This window comes from Danio rerio, chromosome 19 (assembly GCF_049306965.1).
Source record: "Danio rerio strain Tuebingen ecotype United States chromosome 19, GRCz12tu, whole genome shotgun sequence".
Classification (NCBI taxonomy): Eukaryota; Metazoa; Chordata; class Actinopteri; order Cypriniformes; family Danionidae; genus Danio; species Danio rerio.
The window spans coordinates 42,977,903-43,005,309 of record NC_133194.1 but is presented as its reverse complement, the minus strand read 5'-3'; the positions used below and the strand labels follow the sequence as shown (position 1 = coordinate 43,005,309).

The window sequence follows — 27,407 nt, the reverse complement described above, 5'->3', positions numbered from 1 at the left end:
AGACCACTTATAAAATCTTGGTTTTGTAGCCTACTTATAAACTAGTAATTTATTGTAAATATTACTGGGGTTTAGAACAATGCTATTTAAAGTACAGTATCTATTTAAATCTCGTTGGTAATGAACGCTACAGAATACTGAAGTACTTACTATTGAACCGATAAACACACCACACTTCGGTGTGGTTTTATTTTCACGGCTGAAAGTGCATTGAAGAGCAAATCCATCGATGCGCAGCTCCACAAGTCCCAAACCAAGAAAGCCAGTGACGAGGAACAAACATCACCAATTGACGAAAGTGTAGGAAAAAACCTCAAGAGAGACCAGGCTCAGTTGGGTACAAAGATTTCCCCTCTGGTCATATTTCTTATGCAGAGCTGCGGTCTAGCTATAGATGCCGGAGGCTGAAGAACGCTGGAGTCCATCGTGAAGTAGCTGCAGGTGTGAGTAGGTCACCAGCGGGTGTACAGGCTGGCCCAAGAGATCAATGCGGAGACTTGTGTGTCACTGAGGTCTTTCAGGAATCACTCTCATGCTCCATGTCCACCACAGCATCTGCTAAAGAAACGGCCTGGTCCAGGGTAATGGAGACCACTGGAAGTCCTCTAGTTGGCATCATCTCTTCACAGGTCTGGCGTACGATTCACGCAAACTCTGGTCCGGTTCACTTCTGGTGTGAATGCAATCGTACCAAATAACGGAAGTGAACTGCCAACTGTGCAACAAACTATAATTTTTATAATGTTCATTCGTGTGTGTGTCTCTGTATCACGTGCTTTATCTTGATTACAAGTGGGACTGACCCAGGGCAATCAAAGTGATAATGTGAACGTTTATTAAATTTTTGCGTCAGATGGACACGAGTCGCATTCTGAATGTCCAAAACGAAAAGATTCAGTAAAAGCAGAACGCAATGTGCGCACGTCTTTCCATTTTGTCGCTTTGCTTTCGTGGCCGTCACCTAGCAACAGCCGTACACAAAACAGCAGCTTGATGACGTAAGCGTACCGGGGTTCAGAAGGGAAAAAGACGGTGTGAACACAAACCAACTGAGAAGTTGGCAAGGGGGGGACAATCGAACTTGTAATATAATGTAATGTGCATTTATATAGCACATTTATCATGGATGGCCATACACACAAAGCGCTTCACAATCATTAGGGGGGTCTCTTCACGCCACCACCAGTGTGCAGCATCCACTTGGATGATGCGACGGCAGCCACAGGACAACAGCGCCAGTGCGCTCACCACACACCAGCTATTGCTGGAGTGAAGTAATGGTGACAGAGCCAGTTCGGTGGAAGGGGATGATTGGGAGGCCATGATCGTAAGGGCCGATAGAGGGACTTTGGCCAGGACACCGTGGTTACACCCCTGCTCTTTCACGAGAAGTGCCATGGGATTTTTAATGACCACAGAGAGTCAGGACATCGGTTTAACGTCTCATCCGAAAGACGGCGCCCACTGACAGTGTAGTGTGCCCTTCACTTTTACTGGGGCATTAGGACTCATGCAGACCACAGGTTGAGCGCCCCCTGCTGGCCTCACTATCACCACTTCCAACAGCAACCTAGTGTTCCCTAGTGGTCTTCCATGCAGGTACTGACCAGGCTCAGCCCTGCTTAGCTTCAGTGAGTAACCGGTCTTAGGCTGCAGGGTGGGTACTTGGGTACAGTTCAGGCAATTAAACCAAGTGTGAAAGCACTAAGTTACAATATACAGTGCACATGCACGCGCACACACGTGAATATTAAAGGATAAGAAAAGAATGCAAAGATATTTTTACAAACCTTTATTTTATTTTGCAGTTGTGGATCATTCATCTTTGTTAACATATGAGCAGGTGCCAGACATAAACAACAGAACGGACAGAAGATGTCTGCTTTACATTCAAAAGCTGCTGTGTAAATGTAAAGGGTTCGGGACATTTAAGATGTAATGAGAAATATGGCAATACACTGCAGTGTGCAAAAAATACATTCTTTTTTTTTACAAGTACAAAACACAAACATCATATTTACATTCAAAATGGGACAAAAACAACAACGTTAGAAGGCGGCTGCATTCATATATAAATACTCAAAGCATTTTGCTACAGAAAAAAAATCTGATAATCCTCTTGTATATTTTAAAGATCATATAAACATCAGTGCGCAGCACAAGTTGTACGATTTTCAGGAGTTTAAGATTTGCAAAAGTACAAAAAGGAATAATTGTAAAACAAAAGAAGTGCTTGAATGTGTGACTGTAGCGAGAAGAATCTTTCATCTGAGCCCACGTGAGCATCCGGCTCTCATTTCAAAAGACTCAGTGTTGGCGTTTCAGGCACATGTCTGATGACATCATAGATGGTGGTATGCAAATCTCTGACTGAATCCAGCCGTGTCAAAGACCTGCAGGATGCCTGGAAAACACAGGGAAGAAGAAAAAACATATTCAACTGTTCTGGGACAAAACTGCTCATGCAAATAGGAAGCGATATTTGTTTTTGTTTTACCTGTGTTGACTCCATTTTCCCACCCACAGAGACAAATTCATAGATTCCAAAGTCCTCGGTTGCACTTTCATGACCTGCAAGTATATTATTCACATACGTTATATTACAAATCTACTATAAAATGTCAATAAAAGTCACTTTTCAAACTTTTCAACATTGTTGTTGAAAGAAACACTTAAAAATATCTATTATTTTTGCTGCTTGTTCAAATGACTTATTTAACATGAGCTGATTCAATGCAACTCTCAAGGATTTCTTTTTTAAAACTTACTGGTTTTATGTTCAATCCACTTAAATGTGTAAAAAAATCAACAACTAAACAGTCACGAAACACCGAAACGCATTTTTTGAGATAACAGTCTATATGAAAAGTTCAGATGCAAATGCTGCTAAACGCCACTTCCGCCAAAAATTAGATAATGACATTGAGTGAATGCTTTAATGTAATGTAGCGTAGTACACCAACAAATAGATTTGCTTCAAATCATCTAAATCCCAGCATCAGCTGGTTCACAAAATTATGAAAATTCTTAATTTGCTGATATTTTTTTAAAGATAATGCATTGCTCATCATTTTAATATTTTAGTTGAACTGTTTTTGATGCATATTAGTCAGTTACAGTATCAAATATAATCATTTGAATACTTAATTAAAGGAACAATTTGTATCTTTCACCACTGGCTCAACAAACAAAGGTGTGTTAGTGAGATGATGTAAGGAGTGTGGAATCATGGGAGTTGTACTTTTCATTACATCTTATTGAACTCATGTTGATGGATGACTAAAGGCTGGTTTATACTTCTGTCACGTTTAGCGTGATCAAAACAGGAACAAAAACAAAAAGATGCGGATCCAAGTGCAGTTTTATTTACAATGTGCATCAAACAGAAAAACAAGGTGTCCAAAGTGCAAATTACAAATAAACAACAAAACAAGAAACACAAAACAGAGACAGGGCTCAGGAATCAGAAACTCTAAACTTACTGGAATACGGAGACAAGATAGACAAACGACGCAGTGACAAACAGAGGTGAAATGGTTGTATAAATAGTCCAGGAAATTAACAGGAAACAGGAACAGCTGTGAGCCAATCAGTGTACGTGGACCGGGTGTAATGCGCATGGTATGTATGAACTTGTAGTCTTTTGGGCACTGTAGTTAATTCTCAAGAGTCTGTCAACTACAGCGCCCTCCGGTAGTCACTGACCGTCATGACAACTTCTGCATCGAGTAATCGGCGTGCGCCTGCTTTGCGTTTAGCTGTGCATTTATACTTCTGTGCTGTTTGTGTTGCTCTGCAAAAACATTTCCCAATCGCTAGCTGGCTGTAGGTTATGTTATGTTCATCTGTCTCGAGTTTCTTCGCCAGGATTTAGTTTTTTCTGAACGCTACCTTATTGTACAAGTAGCTAAAACTCACTCATTCAGAGGCAGGAACTGGCGAACGTGCAACAACTTTAATCATACGTAAACACTAAACAACAGTATCCATCTGTAGCTCCTTCACATGACTCAACACTTGTAAACACTTGCTCCATCGGGGTCGCGGCTCTCAGCACTGGCCACACTCATCACTGCTACCAACCCGATCATAGAGCCTGCGACGTGTAGTTACATTTTTCGAGAGATACGCGTCAGCCACAACGTGGGGTGTGCGACTGCGTGAAGGCTGCACAGGACCATACATGTACGCTCGATGCAGAAGTATAAATCAGACTTAAGTATTCAACCCTTATTGTCATGGTATTATGAAACAGAGTAATGCTGTGGTCACACTAGAATTTGATGATACGAAATTTTGTCATGCGTCGCTGTGAAAAGGGGCGAGATTAAACAAGATGATTAGACATTTTAAAAAGCAAGCGATTGCTTCATGTTTTAAATTTCTGTTCAGATAGGTCATGTTTTGATCCTAGATTGGTCTCACGCAGTCAAGTGATGCGATTTCTTTTGAACTTTGCACCGCAGTGACCTGCGAAAGTTGCCACATGACCTTGCGTTTCCGGTCTGACGCATTCGCGTCCATATGAATGGAAGTCTATGGGGAGAAAAGTTCAGTGTGACCGCAGCATATAGCCGCCTTTCCACTGCACACGACATTTGGACACGACTGTCGAAATACGCCCCCTTGTGGCAGTCACACAGAATTTTCAGTTCTGACGTGCACTATGGGAGAGAAGCTGTTCTCGCAGTGTTCGAAATAAAGGAGTGCATCTGTGGTTGAATGAATGAATGAATGAATACTAGAAACTCAGACCGCTAAAAATATTGGAGGGAATGTGGAGACAATCAACATAAAACATATTTTTATTACTTTATTACTTACATTTATGAATAGAAATGTTTTCTTTTTAATATAGATTTTTTCTGATTTCAAAAAATAACCAAATAAAGTCATATTTCTCTTCTTGCGCACACGAATACATCACATTCGGTCAGCCAGTCGCATACGGTCTAGTCGCAGGAGTTATAATATTTCAACGGATCCGCAGCTCAATTCGGATCCTAATTTTCCGCATACGGACTACGCATACGGACTACTCTCCATTGGAAATGAATGACTTCCGGTCTGTCGCTTGTCATTTGTTGTGTGCAGTGGAAAGGAGGCTTAAGACTGAGAGAAGCTTTTATTATGCCGCAGTCCACCACTTCCTGTTCTACTGATCGTGCTCATGTTTTTTTGGACTAAATAAATTTTAGGGTTATAAAAAACAACAACAAAAAAATTCTAATTTAACTTAAATCTTAGATTTAAATCTTATACAATAACAAATAATGTACGGTTGATCAATATTTCAGAAACTGCATTTGAATATTACCACTACTGAATTCATCAAATTTTATTAAGTTCATTAAACACGACTGTTTAAAAAGGTTAAAATGTTTGAAAAGTATTTATTTAAAATGTAAACTAATTAATGTACAGTAAGGACTTTAAAGACACACTTAATAAAATATCCCCTCAGCCACTCTTGTACAGCATTAATCCACACATGTAGTTGATTCTAGACGGTGTACTTCTCTGGTAATATCCTGTTTATTTTCTCAAGGGAGTGACTGTGTACCAAGTAAAGCCCCAGCAGCGAGGTGGAAAATGTGTTTATAGCATGTGCTGGCAGAAAGCGAGCAGATATGATTCTAACAGTGGTAATGTTAATGCTGTGGAGGAGTGTGTGTTTGCTCAGAGAGCCAGTGTCCACATCTCTGCTTAACAACACAGATATATTACAGTGAGCGTACCAGAGCGGTGAAGTCCTCTCTGCTCCGTCATCGTCCTGCAGGACAACACAGGTCCAATAATCAGGTCATTAAACATAGGTCAAATAAACATAGGTCATTAATCAGGTCAAATAAATGATACACTTATGTCTATTAAAATCCTCTGAGAGGCGAGTTATTTTTTCTTACCGCCTGCAGAAATTCTTCACAACTGTAGAAAAAGGATGAAAAAAATCCATTAACATTTAAATAACAAATATTTTAGATAGAGATTTTAATGGCTAAAGAAGACACATCTTTTCATTGTTTTTTCTTATTATAAAAGTATGTATATATATATATATATATATATATATATATATATATATATATATATATATATATACAAATACATACATACACATGTATATACGTATATACTTGTGTGTATGTATATGTATGTGTGTGTGTGTGTGTGTGTGTGTGTGTGTGTGTATATATATATATATATATATATATATATATATATATATGTATGTGTGTGTGTGTGTGTGTATATATATATATATATATACACACACACACACACACAAGTTAAACACGTCATTAATTGGATTTAAAAGCACAGATATTGTACCTCTTTTGGGATGGCAGCTCTTCCTCAGCAGCACAAACATCATACACACGATGATGACCACTGAAGTGACCGTAACTAACGCCAGCGGAGACATCACGCTCCCTTCCTGGAGAAATTTCGCTTTTCCTGGAAACACATCAATGTGTATAAATTTTACATTTCATATTTTAAAATAAATCAATTATTTGGTGTAATCTTCATCCTTCTTACTTGTCCTTTATTTTTGTGACATGTACAGTTGAAGTCAAAATTATTAGCCCTGCTCTGAATTAGTTTTTCTTTTTCAAATATTTCCCAAAGGATGCTTGACAGAGCAAGGAATTTTTCCACAGCATTACCCATTTACAATAATATTTTTCTTCTGAAGATAGTCTTATTTGTTTTATTTCAGCTAAAATAAAAGCATTTTTAAAAATCATTATAAGGTCAATATTATTAGCCCCCTTAAAGGTTTACAAACCCTCTAATATATTATGATAGACCCACGTGTCATCACTGGACAGGTATACTGTTTTTTTTTGAAAGTTTAACAGATTTGTGGTTGTTGAGCATTATTTAAAACAACGTTAGCACCTATAAGCTTTAATTGTGGGGGGAAACTGGATAATTTTGAGCTTTTGTCAGCTAATTTTTATCTTCCAAGTCTAAAATCCTTATCAAGGGAATCAAAATCTGTGACGTAGCGCTGATCTGCCGGTCCAGTGATGATGCGTCGTTTTCTCATTATTATTCATAGTGGAGTTTTCTTATCCTATGAGAAAACACTGCTTCTTAATTATTCATGAGAGCACATGCTTTCTGAAGGCAAGGCAGACCTGCCAAGCTGTGAGGCCGCGTCTGCGCACGGCACGCAGTATTTAGCCATTCATGAAGTGTCATATGTGTTTGTTTTCAGGATCCATGGGCTTTGTTGCATGTTTTTCCCCGCAATGCTGTCAGGGCTAATACAGCAAAGCTGTTGGTTTGTAGCAAGCAGTTTTGTCGGGAGAGCTGTACAAGAATTTAAGAATGGCGGACTTTGTCTTTTATGAGTTGAGTTTGTTACCATTCAGACACATTGCCTATATCTGTGCTGCCGTGTTTGCACATGTTTAAAAATCTTTCGGATTACAAGACTAATGGATGAAATAGACAGGGCAAGAGACCTGCTGCACTGCTATCCACTGTGTCTGCATTCAGACCCGGGGATTGACGAGGAGAAAAGTCCTTCTCATTTATAGGGCCCTATCATACACCCGGCGCAATGTGGCGCAAGGCGCGACGCAATTGTTGTTTGCTAGTTTTAGCTCAGCGCAAGAGTCTTTTTGCCGTTTTGCACCACGCTGTTTAAATTGCAAATGCATTTGCACTCATATGTGCGCCCGTAGGCGTTCTGGTCTTAAAAGGAAGGCGTTCTGAGGCGCATTGCTGGCATGTTGCTATTTTGCGAAACTATAACAGATTTTTCAATAGACCAAAACAAATCCAGTCTATTGTCCAGCGCAGAGCGCATTAGTTGTGTGCCTCGCTTACACACTGCTTATACACACAAGGAGTAAAGCAATACGCAAATATCTTTACATATGAAAAAGAAATAAAATATTAAGGATATATATATATAGAATATAATAAGAATATATATAGTATATACATATAAAGGATTAAAACATATTATTTTCCAGCCTACATAAATATGAAAAACCACTGCTTTCATGCCTTCTTCATCTCGGGGGGCTTTTTCAGTTCATTCATGACAATTTGCTTTTGTATAATGTTATTATTATTAGCAGTATTATTTATTATATCCATATTTATATTTGTTTTATTAAAAACAAGCTTAAATTTCCCACCTGCCAGGTTTTAGACCATATGGGGCACAGCATGTGTTTTAGGATATAACTCATAACTTTTGAACACACTTTGTTATTATTGTTCATTTATTCGTTTGCTGAAAATTAGAACTGAATTTAGAAATAGTTTTGAAACAAATCTTTGCACTTAACAAACAAAATTTATTATTTATAGGCTAATTGACATCTGTGATGTGTCAAAGGTTTCCCTATCCACGAGAGCGAAAGTGAAAGTAGATTATGAGATGACTTATCTCTCATTCTCGCGCTGTAGATGCTCTGTTTAATTGTTTTATTGCTATAGTGAAATGCTTAGTTTTTCCACTTACAATGTTGCGATGTAAATAGCAAATGTGCTTATGGCGTGACGCAACTGGCTCTCAAATTGTGGTTGTGTTTATATGACAATTGGAATAACAAATGTAGCAGGACAATAAATTACTAACTGTTTATTTCTTAGCATTTTGACTTTGTTAACTATAAAATCATGGCTCTCAGAGATTTTGTGAGCCGACTGATAACAGTTGTTTGCTTCACTCCCCTCCACTCCTCCCTCTGCTCATCATGTAGCATTGGTTGAAAAAATTCTGAGGTAGACTTGAACTGAAAGAGGAGGGTTTCATGACCCTTTAGGAAATATAATTTTTTTATTGTCTACAGAACAAATCCTCGTTATTCAATAACTTGCCTAATTAACCTGGCACAGATCAAATAAATCAGTTATTAGAAATGAGTTATTAAAACTATTATGTTTAGAAATGTGTTGAAAAAATCTTCTTTCCGTTAAACAGAAATTGGAGAAAAATATACAGGGAAGCTAAAAATTCAGGAGGGCTAATAATTCTGACTTTAATTGTATCTTTGATTAACACAACCAAGAACTTTTATTGATTTGTGATGTGTTTTTTTTTTTATTCTGTACCCACATTGAGCTAAAATGCACGGCCTGTATGGATGTAAACAGAAAGAACAGGTGCTAGCCCTTATTTGCTTTCCAGTGGAACAACAAAAAAGACTTAATCACAGATGTGGGACAGATTTACAGTTAGCAACTGAGGGCAGGAAAAAGACGCGTGCCATGGCCGTGCTGTTTCACAATGGATGGAACAAAGGAACAACAATAATGAAGACAGATTAACCACAAACACCAAAGCCATAGACAATTTATGTAATGTACTGAATACACTATTATTAGTAGTATCATATGTAACTTAAAATAATAACAGTTATTATTTTTAGTAGTATATTCATATTTATAATTCTTTTAATAAATAAAGAAATGGTTTATGAATTAATTGAAGCTCCATGTTTGACGTGAAAGAAAACATTATTATTTACAAATAAATAAAAGTTTTGTAACGTCACAGTGCTATATAAATAGTATTCATAATAATAATATTAATAACTAATAACATTTATACATTATATTTATTAAATAAAAATTATTAATATTAGAAGCAGCAATAATAATAATAATATTAATAATAATAATAATATTCCAACCGCATAACTGTAACAAAAATTGTTGCAATAGAACTATAGTTTTAATAGCATTATATAGTGCATGTATAATTTGTAGGGTTTGATTGCATATATTAATAAATAAAATATATCAATAGTAATAATAAAGAGCTTTGATAGGTATTTTATAATGTTAGTTTTAGGTCTCTTATTGTTGTTAAAAAATATTATATATTATAACTAAATATATAATTTATTATAAGTAGAATTATTCAGCTTTAATAACACCTGTTTTTATTTCAATTAGGAAGTCAAAGAAATGTTTAATTAACTAACAAACGTCATATGCATAGTGAAGCTATTAGTCGAGTTAAAAAAAAAGTTAGTAAACCTTTTGCTTTACAATCAATTAATTAATTATGTGCAGAATTATAAAAATTAACTCAAATTAACCATTCAAGTCCAAGTTACAATGGACTACTCCCTTTTTTGAGCAAAGTCTTGTCAGTTTTTACCATTACAACATCTCCACAGAGCATGAAGAATATATAATGTCCAGATCTATAACCGCAGATGCTTGTCAACTCACCTCTGTGCAGTCTGGCCACGACCAGTGTGAACTTGGTCTCGTCCTGCTTCTTCGTGGCGTTATTGAAAGCTCTGCACAAGAACTCCTTCCCCTGTGGCAACTCGTACGTCTTCACCTCCAACCTTGGCCCCGTCATGACAATCTCAGTCCCATTACCTGTTTTTGAGATCCAAAGGAAGGTGTTTGGAGGATTCGAGTCTGCATTACACTCAAAAAACGCCAGTTCCCCTGGGTTTACCGTAAAAACCCCTTCCGTTTTCAGAGCTTGGTCACAATTTACTGCCAGGTTATAAGGCCCATCTGGAAAACAAAACGTGTGGTAATACTTTAGTTTAGGTAACAATTCACATCATTTACTACTGGCTTATAACCTTACTTTATATACTTATAAAGTATGATCTTATTTTATATACCTAAACCTACCCAATACCTTACTGCATCGCTTACCTTACGTCAGGGGCGTCACTAGGGTTGAATAACACTAAAGGAATAAGGGACTTAGCCCCAAAGAAGAACAGATGTGACTAGCTATATCCTATCCAGCTATATCATATTTCAAAAAATATGCCTAGATGTCTATATCATATCTAGAAAGCTAGTACAATTTACATTTTTCTGACTAATTCTCATGTATTTACATTGATATGATGTACATTTTATCAATTACAATTATTTTATTTCACTAAAACGATACCCATTTTTTACTGTGAAAACAAATATTAAGCTGTTGTTGTGTTATTACCTCATTAGCTTCAGCTCCTCAAAATAATGAATCAATGAACGAAGTGCAGTGGCGGAATTTTTTTAACACCATGTGACAACCGTGCTACTCCTACCTGCCGGTAGAAACAGGTACTGCTGAACAGCTGACTATTTAATTACGTGCGTTTAGTGCAATAACGCTGCGTTAAGTGGAATGTTCGTGATGTAGGCCTATGTGGTCATTTTCAGTACTTAGATAACAAAATAAACGTTATACAACATATTTTTATTTAAGTGCATCACATTCCAAAAGACCAAGGGCTTTTTGTTCAGAACTTATGACTTGAACTTTAAAAGCAGCACAGACACACACACTAGTTGTCAAGTCTTGTAAACAGTATTGTGAACATTAAGACGTGCTTTCCTTGCCTTGTCTTGCCATGTTAAACCCTTGCCTTGTTTGTTGGTTTTACATTGTTTGCTACCTGCCTTCTGACCACTCGCCTGTTTACGACTCTGGATTATCCCATTTGTCCCTGTACTGACTGTTGCCTGACTGACCATTCTTGAAATCAAACCTGCATTTGAATCTTTTTTGGACTTTTTATTTTCATTTTTAAAAATATATTATTTATTTTTTTTTAATCTACATATTTTCAAATTGATGCATCTCAGCCAAATATCGTCCTATCCTAACAAACATTATTTTTTCAGAATTATATTTGGTGCTCTAGGTTCATATATTTAATAAGTTCAGGTCAAAATAAGTATATTGTTTAACATGGTTTCACCCATATTTTAACATTTAATCTTCACAAATACATTCTGGACACACTATCCATGTCTCCCTTCTGTAAAGTTAATTTGATGTATACACCAACACTTAAAACCTTTAATAACTTAACCCACATTCATCTCTCAGTTATTATAAATGACACGTCATGCACAGATCATGTTTAACGTCTGAGTAACAATGCAAACAGCAGTCAATTCTCAGGCTGCGGGAGGAACAGAGTCCAATAACGACACCAGCCATGATAACAGATGATAAATGAGCTTGAGGTCAGTAAACGACGACAGATACTCACAGAATACACTGAGATCAGTCTGTTGGCTTTGTTCACTGCTGATCTGGTTATGAGCCTCGCAAATGTACTGGCCCATGTCTTCTTTCCTAACAGGGTTTATGAAAAGCGTCCCGTTATCTTCAGAGAATGTGTGCCGGTCGCTTGGACTAACCAACATGTTGTCCTTTAGCCATTTGTACCGAATCTCCGTCCCGTGTAGAGCAGAACAAGTCAGCGTTACGTTGTCCCGGTCTTCAACAAGTTCAGATTCTGGGGTTTTACTGATAACAGGAGTGGAGACCGGTACTGTAAAACAGAAAAGATGTTAAAATGTAACCCTGCTGCTTATTCATTTTTGTTAGTGTAAAGTGTTTTTCCATTTATTTACAGTTGTGAATTTCATTATTGGACCTTGATCTTTGCTCTGTCGACTTTTGATGTTAATAATTCAACTCTACAGTTTAATATAGTGACATTTATTGAAATGTTTGTATTTTGGAATAATATATTGTTTAAGAAACAATATAGAGAGAAATAAGTCTGTAAATGAACAGACAATGAACTGCCAGTTTATTACAAGACGGTAAACAACTGCAACTCAGACAATATAAAAACGTTAATAAAAGTCACTTTTTTAAAACTTTAGTAGGTTAAAATTTGGCGAAAGAAATATCAAGGTCCCATAATGCAATTCAAAAGCATAAGTAAACCTAAAAAAGGAATCACAAAATATGGAAAACTGCTAATTTATAGATATAATTTTTTACAGTGTACCCCCACCCCCTTATCTTTTTGTAATTGTATTATTATTATTGTAACCAGGGCTTCATATTAACTTTTTTGATCACCAGCCACTGTGGCTAGTAGTTTTCCAATATTTCCAGCCACTTGCCATTTTCACTAGGCACAATTTTGTTGTTGGGAAAATATATTTTATATGCATAAATTTGACTTTGGCATGCTAAATTCACTTGATTTGGATTTTGTGTTATGTCCACATGCCTTCTCGTTCATTTAACATTTTTGTGTGATGTGACCTTGCTCAGTGAGCATGAGCAAATGGGTTGTGGTTTCATAGTGTCACATTGCAATTGGTTTTATTTCACATGACATTTTAGGGCTCAACACTAAGGATTTACCACTTTTACCAATTTTATTTTTCTTTGGCCACACCAAAAAAAGGATTTCCTTGCCACAAATTTTAAATAATGAGATAGCATCTAACAAGATAAATCTAACTTTTTATTCAACAAATATATTCTTTAAAAAAAACAACTAACGTTTTAAAAGATTATTCTGATGTATCTAAAACTATAAACAGCAGTCTGTCCAGGCTAAAGGTCCCAGATCAGCAGTTAACAAAAGAAAGCCAAAAAACATTAAGTATGCAATAATGAAAGGATAATTGCATGGACAATGTTAAAATTAGGCTTATTAATAATTTGTTTAAAGAATGGTTAAAGTGAAAGCGGCAACCCCTGCTGCTTACAAGAAATCTGGAGCTTATGAAAGTAGCAGGACTGTGCATGCATAAGCACAGCTTTTGTCCAGTCTATTTCAATGAGAAACCATCGCACCAATTGCGTTTCCAGGCATGGTTGCTTCACGCAAAGAGTTGGGACACTGGAGCTTTTCAGCACTGTCTGCAGTGAGTGAGGATCGCCTGTGTCTCACCGTGCGCCTGATCATCCTCTCATTTGGTATTCACCTGCTTTCTTTTGCTTGTGTGAACACTTATCAGTTGTGCGGCTTCTCGATGCTAAGATCACATATGCACGCAAACTAAATTATAACTAATCTTCAGTAATAAGGCAGCACTGGCAATTTAAGAAATATTTTCAACCAGCCAAAGTGGCTTTCATCTGTGGCTAACCTGACACATTTGGTGTCAAGTAAAGCTTTTTTTTTGCTCTTCAACTGATGATCAACAGTAAAAATGACAAACTGCACCTCTTCCCAACAGGGAAAACCATCAACAATCAAGAATTCATGATTATATGGTGTCGTGGCTTTACAATAAAAAAATGTCATTATAATGAAAGTCAATGGGGCAAAAACAGCCCCGAACATAATGAAAGGCTAGAAAATTAGTTTGGCGTTGATTGGTAATTTTTTTTAAATGTCAAAGCATTTTTCCAAAATGTGAGTCAAATAAGATTTGACACCAAAAATCAATCCATTTGCTGAAACAGAGTAAGCTGTGGCCAAATTAAGACTCACAATCACCCTGAGTGGATGAAAACATCCACAACAGCACACAAGAGTTAATATTTTTAGTTATTTTGACTGATGTATGTTTTGAATCATTTAATTCAACAAAAAAAATGTAAGGCAGGAATTTTTAACAGTGTTTTCACATCACAGATGAATGATATTAATTTGCATTATGAAAGTCAATAGAAGTAATTAAAATTAAATGAGATATTTAAATATAAAATTACAAAGATGTCTTATGAATACGGCCCTTAAATTTAAAATCCTCTTACCGCTCACTGTAACCGTCACTGTTTTAGTGACAGAAACTGGAGGAGCGTTTTCATCAAAAACGATGTTGACCTGCAGCTCGTATTCCCCCTTTGTGTCTTCATCCAGATTCACAAACCTCAGAGAAACATCGGGCAGTTCCTGCATTGTGATGTTCTTCACTAGCAGATTGGGAATGGAACTGGTTGTACTGGGAGAAAACTGGAAAGTGACCAAAGGCGTGACTTTGGGCCTGGTCTTGAACCAGGATCCCTGGAACGGCACATCCTTGACATTAAAGAGAGTCTCGACTCTGAGATTCATAGATTCCCCTTTTCTGCCATGCTGCGTGGGCTGAAGCCGAATGTATTCAGGGTCGGAGCCTGTTCAAAAGAGAGCGGTAAATGATGTTTAATGATGTCAAACTAATATACAGCTGTCATTATCGGAATTATTTTCTAATATCTAATTTCTAATAACTGATTTATTTTATCTTTGCCATGATGACAGTACATAATATCTTATTAGATATTTTTCAAGATACTAGTATTTAGCTTATAATGACATTTAAAGGCTTAATTAGGTTAATCAGGCAGGTTAGGGTAATTAGGCAAGTCATTGTATAACAGTAAATTTGTTCTGTAGACTATCAAAAAAATATATTGCTTAAAGGGGCTAATAATTTTGACTTTGACTTGAAATTAAAAACTGTTTTTATTCTGGCCGAAAGACTTTCCCCAGAATAAAAATATTATAGGAAATACTATGTAAATTTCCCTGCTCTGTTAAACATCATTTGGGAAATATTAATACAACAGTAAGTAAAAATACACACATTTTTGCGCAATGCAATTGCACTGTCGAGTCAAGATGTTAAATACATGGATGGATTCACTGAGGAAGTCCAGAAGAGTTTAATATTTCATTCTTAGGAATATATTAAACAAAGTCATGGAGAATATGAGAAAATTGAAGCCATTGTGTGCATCCAACGCTAACAACTTGCAAACTACATCCACATAATTTTATTAGCAGCTTGTAAATTTAAACATTTCTCAGTTTAATTTAAGACTCCAAAATAGTCAAAAGAGTCACGAGTCTCTAGTGATTAACTTACAGTTTTTCTCAGTGGCTTTGGTGCATTTCTCACAGCACTATTCACATTTGCACAACAGTTAATGCATTTCTCAAAACCATTAGTCATGTGTGCACATCCTAATAGCAGTTTCTCTTTCCTTCCAACAAATTGCAAATGCTTTTGAACATGCATCAATTGTTTTTATACAACTCTCTGCAGTTTTATAACATTATCATTTGCTTATGATGAATGATTTACAGACCTCTGCATGTTGTAGATTCAGTTCCGATACTGCAATGTTGTTTATAGTTGTGCACAGCTCTACCCAAAGGAAGTTTATGTTTGCTGTAAATAAGGCTGTATTTATTCTTTTGCACTATGCTGGGAATAAATTAGAATAGCAAAGAGAATATGCAGTAAAAATGTGAAACATACTGTACATATTCAGTGTCTTGTTCTCAAATACCTCACTAAATGCAATGATGTCTAACTTTACTGTACTTCACAAATGGCTGTGCAAATAGTACATAGTGCTGTCTTGAGCATCTTTTAGGAAGAGTCATCAAAATCTGACTTTTTTGCATTGGAAAAATGTCCAGAGTAAACTGTCAAAATGAAAACATGACAAAGCCATTTGATTTGATCTTGTTAATAAACAGGGGTATCAGGACTTTTCAACTTGATGACACTGACACTTTCATTGACATCAATACTTGCTTTTGAGGAATGAGCTCTCCATTTTGAGCAAGTGACACGCTTTTGCAGGTTATTAACTAGGTTTTGCAGTTTGTACTAATTGTTTTGAAAAATGCATTAACTGTTGTGCAAATGTGAATATTGTTGTGAGAATGCACCAAAGCCACTGAGAAAAACTGTAAAAATAATAATAATAAATAAATAAATAAATCTTCAGTTATTTTGTTTGAGGGGTGGTTTCTATAAAGCAAAATTAGACATTTTGACCAAATTCAATTCCTTCAAAATTCAAGTTCATATGCACTTTTACTAGAAACAGGGGAAAAACTGTCAAATACTTAAAATCTAAAAGTAAATAAAAAGATTTTTAAAAATTCAGTGTGATAGACAGACATATAGACAGACGGATGGACAGACAGTAATATAGACGGACGGACGGACAGACAGATAGATCTTTACTGTAAAATATACAGTAATTTTCAGAATACAACTTTAAAATACAGCAACATAATGTATACCTGTAACATTAAATTTAAATGCTGCTTAATGTACAAATATCGTGCAGACGGACGGACGGACAGACAGACAGACAGATCGATAGACAGACAGAAAGTAACACATTTAAGCAGATTGAACATAAAAATTAAGTTTCTCTCCAAAAATGTCCAGAATTATGTTAGGTGCATTTTAAAAAAGTAGCTACTTTGAAAAAGCAGCACAAATCTTTTATTTGTTTTAAGTTCACAGACTGTCCACAAAGTACAGAAGACTTTAAACAATCCAATTCACCGACTGCTGAATTTCAATGTGTTTGGTAATTTGGGCCGAACAGAATTGCGTGAGAATCTGTAATGTTTCTCATTACCATTGACATCGCTGATTAAAACATGAATCTGAATCTACAGCGAATCTATGTTTACCTACTCATTGGTACCTGCTCACTTGGTTACTTCATTAATTCATTTTCCTTTAGCTTAGTGCCTTATATATCAGGGATTGCCACAACCTCCAAATATACCGGCATTTGTTTTACCCAGCGGATGCCCTTCTAGCCACAACCAAGTATTGGGAAACATCCAAACACAAATTCACACACATACACACACACACACACACACACACACACACACACACACACACACACAACGGCCAATTTAGTTTATTAAATTCACATATAGAGCATGTGTTTGGACTATGGGAGAAACCGGAGCACCCGGGGGAAACGCACACGAACACGGGAGAACATGCAAACTGCACACAGAAATGCCAATTGGCTCAGCCGGGACTCAAACCAGCGACCATCTTGCTGTGAGGCGACCATGCTAACCACTGAGCCTCCATGGTGCCCCCCTAGTTACTTCAATTAATTAAAAATGGCACAACCGACACACAAGCGACATCACACTGGATTTATTCACATCATTAATTAGTTCACACACACACACACACACACACACACACACACACACACACACACACACACACACACACACACACACACACACACACACACAGATCTGCAGTTTAATCACCGCTGCTTTGCCCTCGTCACTTGATCCTGTACCTGCATGAGCAAATATTTACCGGCTTCTCAGAATGATAGTTATCAAACATCAAGTCCTCTCTAATTTGTCTGAACTGGTCCGTGAGCAAACACTCAGTCTTTACATCAGGCTTTACATGAAGTCATGGAGACCGCAGTTTCACTGATCACCAGATTAACCAGCAAGCATAAAATTACACACCAGACTGAACTGTAAATGAACGAGCTCTCTTTACTTAAAGGAACAGTGCACCAAAAACTGAAAATTCTCTCATCATTTACTCACCCTTCACTCGTTCAAAATGCGAGTTTCTTACTTCTGTTAAATACAAAAGCAGACGTTTTGAAGAATGTTAGAAATCTATAACCACTGACTTACATGGTAGGAAAAAACAATCCTGTGGAAGTCAATGATTACAGGTTTCCAACATTTTTTCTAATATTATTTAGTAAATTTTCATGTTAGGGTGAACTATTCTTTTAAAGTGACAACTCAACCAAAGTCAATATTTTTTTTTCCTCATACAGAAATCAGATTCATCACAATATATGAACAACATGTACACTCACCAGCCACTTTATTAGGTACACCTTACTAGTACAGGGTTGGACCCCCTTTTGCCTTCAGAACTGCCTTAATCCTTCCTGACATAGATTCAACAAGGTCCTGGAAATATTCCTCAGAGATATTAGTCCATATTGACATGATAGCATCACACAGTTGCTGCAGATTTGTCAGCTGCACATCCATGATGTGGATCTCCTGTTCCACCACATCCCAAAGGTGCTCTACTGGAGTTCTGGTGACTGTGGAGGCCATTTGAGTACAGTGAACTCATACAATGCTGGAAATAGCCATCAGAAGAAGGGTAAACTTTGGTCCTAAAAGGATGCTCTTCTGCATACCTCGGTTGTAACAAGTGGTTATACTGTTGCCTTTCTATCAGCTGGAACCAGTCTGGCCATTCTCCTCTGATCTCTGGCATCAACAAGGCATTTACGCCCACAGAACTGCCGCTCACTGGATATTTTCTGTTTTTCGGACCATTCTCTGTAAACCCTAGAGATTGTGCATGAAAATCCCAGTAGATCAGCAGTTTCTGAAATACTCAGACAAGTCCGACTGGTTCCAACATCCATGCCACGTTCAAAGTCACTTAAATCATCTTACTCCGCCTTATGATGCTCGGTTTGAACTGCAGCAGATCGTCTTGACCATGTCTAAATGCCTAAATGCATTAAGTGGTTGCCATGTGACTGGCTGGTTAGAAATTAGCATCAACCAGCAGTTGGACATTTGTACCTAATAAAGTGGCCAGGGAGTGTATATAAAATTAGAGCAAATATATTTAATTCTAATTGTTGAAAAAATATTTGTGAATAACCTCATCTGCATATATTGCCATATATCTGAGTTGCCCTTATTCACTTTCTTTCTTGAGTTTCAGGCACTATCATACACCTGGCGCAATGAGGTGCAAGATGTTTCCACAACTTATTGCTATTTTCAGACCAGCACAGCCTTAATTTTCCTGTTTTCTGTCACGTTGTTTAAATAGCAAATCCATTTGCACCACTTTGTGGACTCATGGGTGTTTCGATCTAGATAAAAGTAGTGTTAGGGCGCATTGTTGACGCGCTGCTATTTTGAGGAGCTAAAATAGCCTGAGCAATAGACCAGCTGAAAGCAGGTCTAAAAAAAAGTCCAGCGCAGAGCACGTTAGTTATGCGCTTTGCTTACACATTGCTTAATACACAACGGATGTACAGCAATACAGAAATATCTTTACAAATGAAAAAGAATCAAAGGAATGAACTATTATTTTTAAATATTATTTTCTACATAAATATAAAAAACACCACCTTTTTTAGTTTATTCATGACAAGTTGCTTTTGTATAATGTTATTATTATTATTAGAAGTATTATTTATTATCTGCATATTTATATTTGTTTTATAAAAAAAAAAAAAAAAGCTTAGATTTGTCCACCTGTCAGCTTTTAGACCATATGGGGCACAGCATGTGTGTTTGGTTATAACTCAGTTTTTTGACCACACTTCATTATTATTGTTCATTTATTCATTTTCTGGAAATTAGAACTTATTTTAGAATTTTGAAACAAATATTTGCGCTTCACAAAATTAATTATGTAGGCTTATAGATGTCTGTGCACACAACACGTTTCCTTATCCACAAAAAAGAGTGAAAGTGAAAGTAAAGGCCGATTGGAGGAGGCTCATTCTCCAGATGCTCTGTTTAACTGTTTTCTCGCGAGTGAATCGTTCAGTTTTTCTGCTTAAAAAGTCTGTCATGTAAATAGCTAGGGCTCTAATTTGACAATCCATGCACAAAGTCCAAAGCGCAGGTTGCAAACGCATTAAGGGCGTGTCAGAATCCACTTTTACTATTTTAAAGACGAAGAAATCCGTGGCGCATGGTCTAATAGGGTTGAGCTTATTCTCTTAATGAGTTATAGGTGTGTTTTGAGAATAAACCAATCACAGAATAAAATTGAGAATAAACCTAATCCCCCACTCATCCCCCATTCCCTTTGAGAGTCAGTTGCGCCACGCTATAGTGCATTTGCTATTTACATGACGGACTTTGTAAACTGAACACTTAGAGAAAATAGTTAAACAGAGCATCTACAGCGAGAGAATTAGAGGTGAGCCTCCTCATTGTTTACTTTCACTTTCACTCTCGTGGATAGAGAAACGTGGTTAAAAGAAGGCATGAAAGTATGGTTTTTATATTTATGTAAATAATAATATTTTTTGAAATATTTTAATCTTTTAATTCGTTTTCAATTGTAAAGATATTTGTGTATTGTTCTACATCCTGTGTGTATTAAGCAATGTGTCAGCGAGGCGCACAAATATCGCGTTCTGCGCTGGACAATAGACCAGCTTTGATCTGATCTATTGAACCGTCTATTTAAGTTCTTCAAAATAGCAACACCTCCTTTTTTAGACCATAACGCCTATGGGCGCACAAATGAGAGCAAATGCATTTGCTATTTAAACAGCGTGGCGCAAAACTTCAAAACGACTCTTGCGCCGAGCTGAAACTAGCAAACAACAATTGCGTGGGACTTTGCACGTAGATCCCTAAAATAGAGCCCAGTATCTCGCAATTCTGAGCTTTTTCTCAAATCTAAGATTCTGAAAATTAGAAATTACAGAAGGTTATTAAACTCATCGCTTCTAAAGTGATCAGTTGACTTTACTGGGGCGAGGCAGTGGTGCAGTAGGTAGTGCTGTCGCCTCACAGCAAGAAGGTCGCTAGGTCGAACATCGGCTCAGTTGGCGTTTCTGTGTGCAGTTTGCATGTTCTCCCTGCCTTCGCGTGGGTTTCCTCCGGTTGCTCCGGTTTCCCCCACAGTCCAAAGACATGCGGTACAGGTGAATTGGGTAGGCTAAATTGTCCGTAGTGTATGAGTGAATGTGGGTGTGGATGTTTCCCAGAGATGGGTTGTGGCTGGAAGGGCATCCGCTGCGTAAAAACTTGCTGGTTAAGTTGGCGGTTCATTCCGCTGTGGTGACCCCGGATTAATAAAGGGACTAAGCCGACAAGAAAATGAATGAATAAGTTGAATTTACTTAAAATGATTAAACCCACTGCTTTTAAAGTGACTTAGATGAAGTTTTTAAACTCATTGCTTTCAAAGTGATAAGTTGACTTTAATTAAAGTTAATCAACCTGTTGCCTTAAAATAATTACATAAACAAACTTTACTTAAATGTAACTGTATATAGGCCAAAGGCAAGATCTGATTTGATATTATTAAAAGTGTGAATAATGCAGGTACAGTCAGTGTCTGCTTTAATATTTCTAAATGACTAGTGAAAATGAAAAGTCAAACTAAAATGTTTCCTGGTCATTCAATACATAGTTTGAAGACTAGCGGCAAAGTATAAACACAACAACTGGTATTTTGCTGTTGCACTGTGATCTCACATGCCTGACAAGAACTTTTGGTATATAAACATTTAAAAGTGACAATTTAGTGGGTGTCTAAACACTAAAGAATAAAAACAAATTATTTCATTAAAGTACATAAAACGAAGTGTCAGTTGAAACTAGAAACTGTTCCGCTATCAACATTATTCAAAACACTTTCTTTTGCGCTCAACAGACCCTTCAGATCAGATCTGAAAAAAACTCAAGGGCAAATTTTCCTTTAGCGTGGATAAACTGCACACAGTCTTCAAGCGACAGCTGTTAATCTGCATTGCGTTGCCAGGTAAAGCCGTGTGGCAGAAGGCAGGTAAACAGTCTGATTCTCCTCCCTCTTTATGACTTCTTTAACCACCCGGACACGAGCATCTCCACCCCTACTGACAGCCAGTGTTGTGCATTACAATAGATGACTGCGCGGCTCGTGTTGTGCGCTAAATAATAAATAAAGACGCCCTTATTGCACGCACAAAGGGCCGGAGGGTGAATGTGCAAAAGTGTGCCTGTGTTTACGCCACAGTTTAAGCTGTGAATGCATCGCTAATAAGTGCGCTTGGCCTGTTCTGCTCTTATTGTCTTCAAACAAGGTAAGGATTATTTCAGGATAGCAACAGTGCACTTATACGACCACCTTCCTCACAATAGGCGTTAAGAATCGAGATACTGAGCAGCAAACGGTCAACCCTTTATGAGTTCTCAAACACAAACAAACATCACACCATTCATTAATGCATATACAAGTGTATGTGTGTGTGCTGGAAAAACAACAAAAGCCTGACTGTGAATAATCCACTAAAGCTTTGAATGTTAAAGAATCAGGTGACACCAAAATGAAAATTCAGGAAGCATCTGCCACAAGAGAATGACTCTTGATAGATATACAGTTGAAGTCAGAATTATTAGCCCCCTTTTTAACTTTTTTAAATATTTTCCAAATGATGTTTAACAGAGCAAGGAAATTTTCACAGTATGTCTGATAATATTTTTTCCTCTGGAGAAAGTCTTATTTCTTTTATTTCGGCTAGAATAAAAGCAGTTTTAAATTTTTTAAATGCCATTTTAAGGACAAAATTATTAGCCCCTTTAAGGTTTATTTTTTTCCGATAGTCTACAGATCAAACCTTTATACAATAACTTGCCTAGTTATCCTAACCTGCCTAGTTAACCTAATTAACCTAGTTAAGAATTTAAATGTCACTTTAAGCTGTATAGAAGTGTCTTGAAAAATATCTAGTCAAATATTATGTACTGTCATCATGGCAAAGATAAAATAAATCAATTAATAGAGATGAGTTATTAAAACTATTATGTTTAGAAATATGTTGAAAAAATTCTCTCCGTTAAACAGAAATTGGGGAAAAAATAAACACGGGGGCGAATAATTCAGGGGGCTAATAATTCTGACTTCAACAGCAAGTATTCTTTATTGAATTGCCCTTCCCTTCAATCACGTCGACAAATTCATCGGGTTCATTTATAAAACTCTTATTGGGAAAACTCCACTATATTTACAGTCACTTCTTGACATTCAGAAAACATCAAAATCTGTGCTCTAGTAGATTTATTAACCTCTGTATACCCATTTGGTCGCCACTCTTTTCAGTTTTCTGCTGCTGATGCCTGGAATCATCTAAAGCTCAACACTTTCATTCCACTATCATCCTTCACAAAATTCAATCCAGTTAATAGTACAAGATCACAGTGCCTGTTTTTAGTTGTTCCCTGGTTTTATATGCTATTATCTGCATTTGTGAAATTGTTATTGTATTGCGTCCCTGCTCTTTCATATCTGCTTTTAATGTTGCCTCTTGGCCAGGTTGTCGTTGTAAATGAGAACTGGTTTTCAATCGACTAACCTGGTTAAAATAAATGTTATTAATGTTATTATTAAGTCACAGTTATGATGACTAGCAGCGCATTTGGCTTGGACGTTGTATTTAATTTGAATTAATTTACTTCTAGCTGAGGCGACGCAGTGGCGCAGTGGGTAGCACGTTCGCCTCACAGCAATAAGGTCGCTGGGTCGATCCTCGGCTCAGTTGCCGTTTCTGTGTTGAGTTTGCATGTTCTCCCTGCGTTCGCGTGGGTTTCCTCCGGGGGCTCCGGTTTCCCCCACAATCCAAAATGGGTTGCAGCTGGAAGGGCATCCGCTGCGTAAAAACTTGCTGGATAAGTTGGCGGTTCATTCCGCTGTGGCGACCCCAGATAAATAAAGGGACTAAGCCGACAAGAAAATGAATGAATGAACTTCTAGCTGATGTGCCGCAGAACACAATTGGTTCTATTGTGCTATATGGAGAAAATAAGCTCTCATTACAGACTAACTTTCATTACAGACTAGTTTAATTTGCATTAGACCAGTGGATCTCAAACTTGAACTTTTTCAGTTCATGGAAAATATTGCACAAAAAAAAAAAAAAAAACAAGCTACAACATTTCAACAAAATTGTATATATATTTTTGTTTCTCTTGATTTTAGCTATTTTTGAAAAGTTTATTCAATATTTTTCCCTAACAAATAACTTTGGCCTGCTCATTTTTTAACCATTAGTTTGTTAGATAAAGCTCCCGATTGGGCTTTCGGTACTAACTAAACTAATGTATGTGCACAAATATAATATTGTAAAGCTCCCTATAGAAAATATTAATTTTAATGAGAAATTTGTGAAAGGTGTATTCATATGCTGAGCACTGTACATATATATATATATATATATATATATATATATATATATATATATATATACACACACACACACACACACACACACACACACACACACACACACACACACACATGACTTTTGTTTTAATATTTTAAATATATAGTTCATTATGTTATAGGATAGACTATTTTATTTACATTTTTTTGTATTATGACCATTATTAAAAGGTTCAAAATGTAATTTAGCACATAAAAGCACACATTTCTAAACAAAATGTAATTATTATTGAATGCCAAAAATATTTAATGATTGTAAAAAGATCTAATTAAAATGTATATATAAAATGGCACTAAAGTGTTTCCATAAAACATAATTTTGTAAAAGTGTTTTTAAAACATTTGAATTTTAAGTTTTAAAAGTAATATAAATTGTGCCAGATTTTTATATGCAATATAAAGGAACATAAGGGGACACTTTATTTTGATGGACGGTTTGTTGAATTTAAGTTACATTGCAACTAATTCTCATAAGATCATAAGTAGACTGTTAGTTGAAATGTACATACAAAGTTTCTTATATTCAGTTTAATGTCTGTTGAAGGAGCAGTATCAGCATATTAAGCACACAGTCTATTAATACTCAAATGGACCATCAAAATAAAGTGTAACCGAACATAATTTAAGGACAAACATATTAAAGTCGCAACAAAAACTTTTGAACTGTCGTAATTAATCGATTTAAAAATAATAAATATTTGTAAGGATTTAAAATAATGATATATTTTTAATCATGTTATACGTATGACCAAAAATAAAAGGTGGAAGCGAATTTTTCCCATGTAGGAAGTAATCACCTGACTATTCCAGAACTAAAACCAAACCACAGTTTCACTGTCACAAGTTCAAGTCTCACTTTGTTTATTTATTTTTATTCTAAAAATCAAGTTACACAAACAGGAAGTTGGTAATATAAAAAAATTCAACCATTTTTCCCAAAGTATCCCTCCATCTACTTCCCTAAGTGCAAATGATATGCATATATATGTACACACTTCAAATGGCATTAATTTAACTGTAATTTTTTTTAACTCTGGGAATGTATTTATATAAATAACACTCATTTGACCTCTTGGCCAAACTTATATATATACATTTTTAGAAAGCATCGTAGTAAAAATGCTGAATGTTTTGCTCTTGCAAGACATTCAGAAAGAAATAAACATCCTCTTACCAGATATTATGACAAATAAGCTGCATATCAGCAGGATCATGGTGACTTCAACACATTCCATTTGAGCTATATAATCTGTAGAAGCTGTGTGACAAGAAAAGGGAACTGGTGACAGTATTTGCCAGGGAAATGAGAGAAGCTCATAGAGGCTCCGCCCATAAGCCATTAGGACACACATACACACACACACACCTGGACGAGCTTCCCAAAACACTGCTGTCCGCCTGAGGCCCAGAGACTCTCACCGATACAGACTCACTGCAGAGAAACTCAGCTTTAATACAGTGTCAGATCGCAGCACAAAACCTTATTGAACACACACTCAAACTAGAGACAGACACAGGGTTTTCTGATGAATGCAAAGTACACTCACCGGCCACTTTATTAGGTACACCTTACTAGTACCGGGTTGGACCCACTTTTTGCCTTCAGAACTTCCTTAATCCTTTGTCGCATAGATTCAACAAGGTCCTGGAAACATCACTCAGAGAGATTGACATGATAGCATCACGCAGTTGCTGCAGATTTGTCGGCTGCACATCCATGATGTGAATTTCCAGTGAATCTCCTGTGAGTGCTCTTCTGGATTGAGATCTGGTGACTGTCGAGGCCTTTTGAGTTCAGTGAACTCATTGTCATGTTCAAGAAACCACTCTGAGATGATTTGCGTGATTTGATCAACAAGGCATTTGCAAGATGATCTTACTTAATTGGAAAAGGCTCCCTGTTTTAAGAGATGGTTGAATGAGCTGCTTTATGTCATTCAAATGGCACGACTACGTCTTGAAACTTCACAGAAAAAAGCTGAAACCACATGGGGAACTATTTTAAGAGATTTTCATCGCTAACTCATATATTCATGACACTGACTTTGTAGAAATGTGAATACTGTCATCTTTTTTAAATTTGTTTATGCTACATATGTCATGTATATATTTAGGTATATTTGATAACTGAGACGATCCCCCCCCCCCTTTTTTTTTTTTGAGGGGGTGGGATGGGGCTAATGTCAATTATTTTGTATTGTATTTTTTTATTGGTATTGTACTGTGTTTGTTAAAACTCTTATAAAAAATGTTAAATAAAACAAAATATTACAAAAACTAAGCATTTGCACCCATAGAAATGCCGCTCAGTGGATATTTTCTCTTTATCTGACCATTCTCCGTAAACCCTAGAGATGGTTGTGCGTGAAACTCCCAGTAGATCAGCAGTTTCAGAAATACTCAGACCAGTCCGTCTGGCACCAACAACCACACCACATTCAAAGTCATTTTTTTTCAGTGTAAGTTTCAGTTTTTACCCACCAAAAAATGGTGATTTACTCCTTAATTACAGGTCAGATTCAGTCATTTTAAAGTAACATACAAATCGCAGGCAACTTTAGTAAAAACTCCTTTTTGTTAATCGTTCAATTCAATCTCACAGCAGCGAAAGTGTATTTAGGCATGCTCAAAGTGTGCATCAGAACAAAGAAGAAGCAATATTTTCAAGCTACAAGAATATTTTCATGCACACATTAAACAAAAATAAAGACTTTATTTAACAGTTCCTTCTCCTCCGTGTCAGTATAGGCATCAGGGCTTGTGGACGTGCACCCTATACTGAGAATTTTTTTTTCATTCAATTTTTTCTGTTTAATGTGCTCATAAATATATTCTTGTAGCTTAATAATATTTAAATTGAACAAGTGAAAACACATGGTCTGTTTTGATGATGTTTTTAGTACCTTTATGGACTTTGAATGAGTCAGGAATCTTGATGTAAATGGAAAGCTCTCAGATTTCATCTA

General features: G+C 36.5%; 1 protein-coding gene across 2 annotated transcripts; it reads right to left on the bottom strand.

Annotated features, from left to right (window-relative positions):
* Positions 1-1,777: 1,777 nt before the first annotated feature.
* Positions 1,778-25,681, bottom strand: hepacam2 (HEPACAM family member 2). 2 transcript variants are annotated; one of them, NM_001245085.1, is made up of 9 exons: positions 25,616-25,681; positions 14,468-14,827; positions 12,003-12,287; positions 10,213-10,512; positions 6,334-6,459; positions 5,907-5,928; positions 5,739-5,773; positions 2,498-2,571; positions 1,778-2,404 (listed from the first exon to the last, which is right to left on the bottom strand). In NM_001245085.1, exons 1-9 carry the CDS (start codon positions 25,674-25,676, stop codon positions 2,294-2,296), a joined length of 1,374 nt encoding a protein of 457 aa, NP_001232014.1. In that variant the 5' UTR covers positions 25,677-25,681; the 3' UTR covers positions 1,778-2,293. The 2 variants fall into 2 exon arrangements, with proteins under 2 accessions (NP_001232014.1, XP_073787002.1); XM_073930901.1 differs by lacking the exon at positions 25,616-25,681 and adding an exon at positions 17,803-17,995.
* Positions 25,682-27,407: the final 1,726 nt, after the last annotated feature.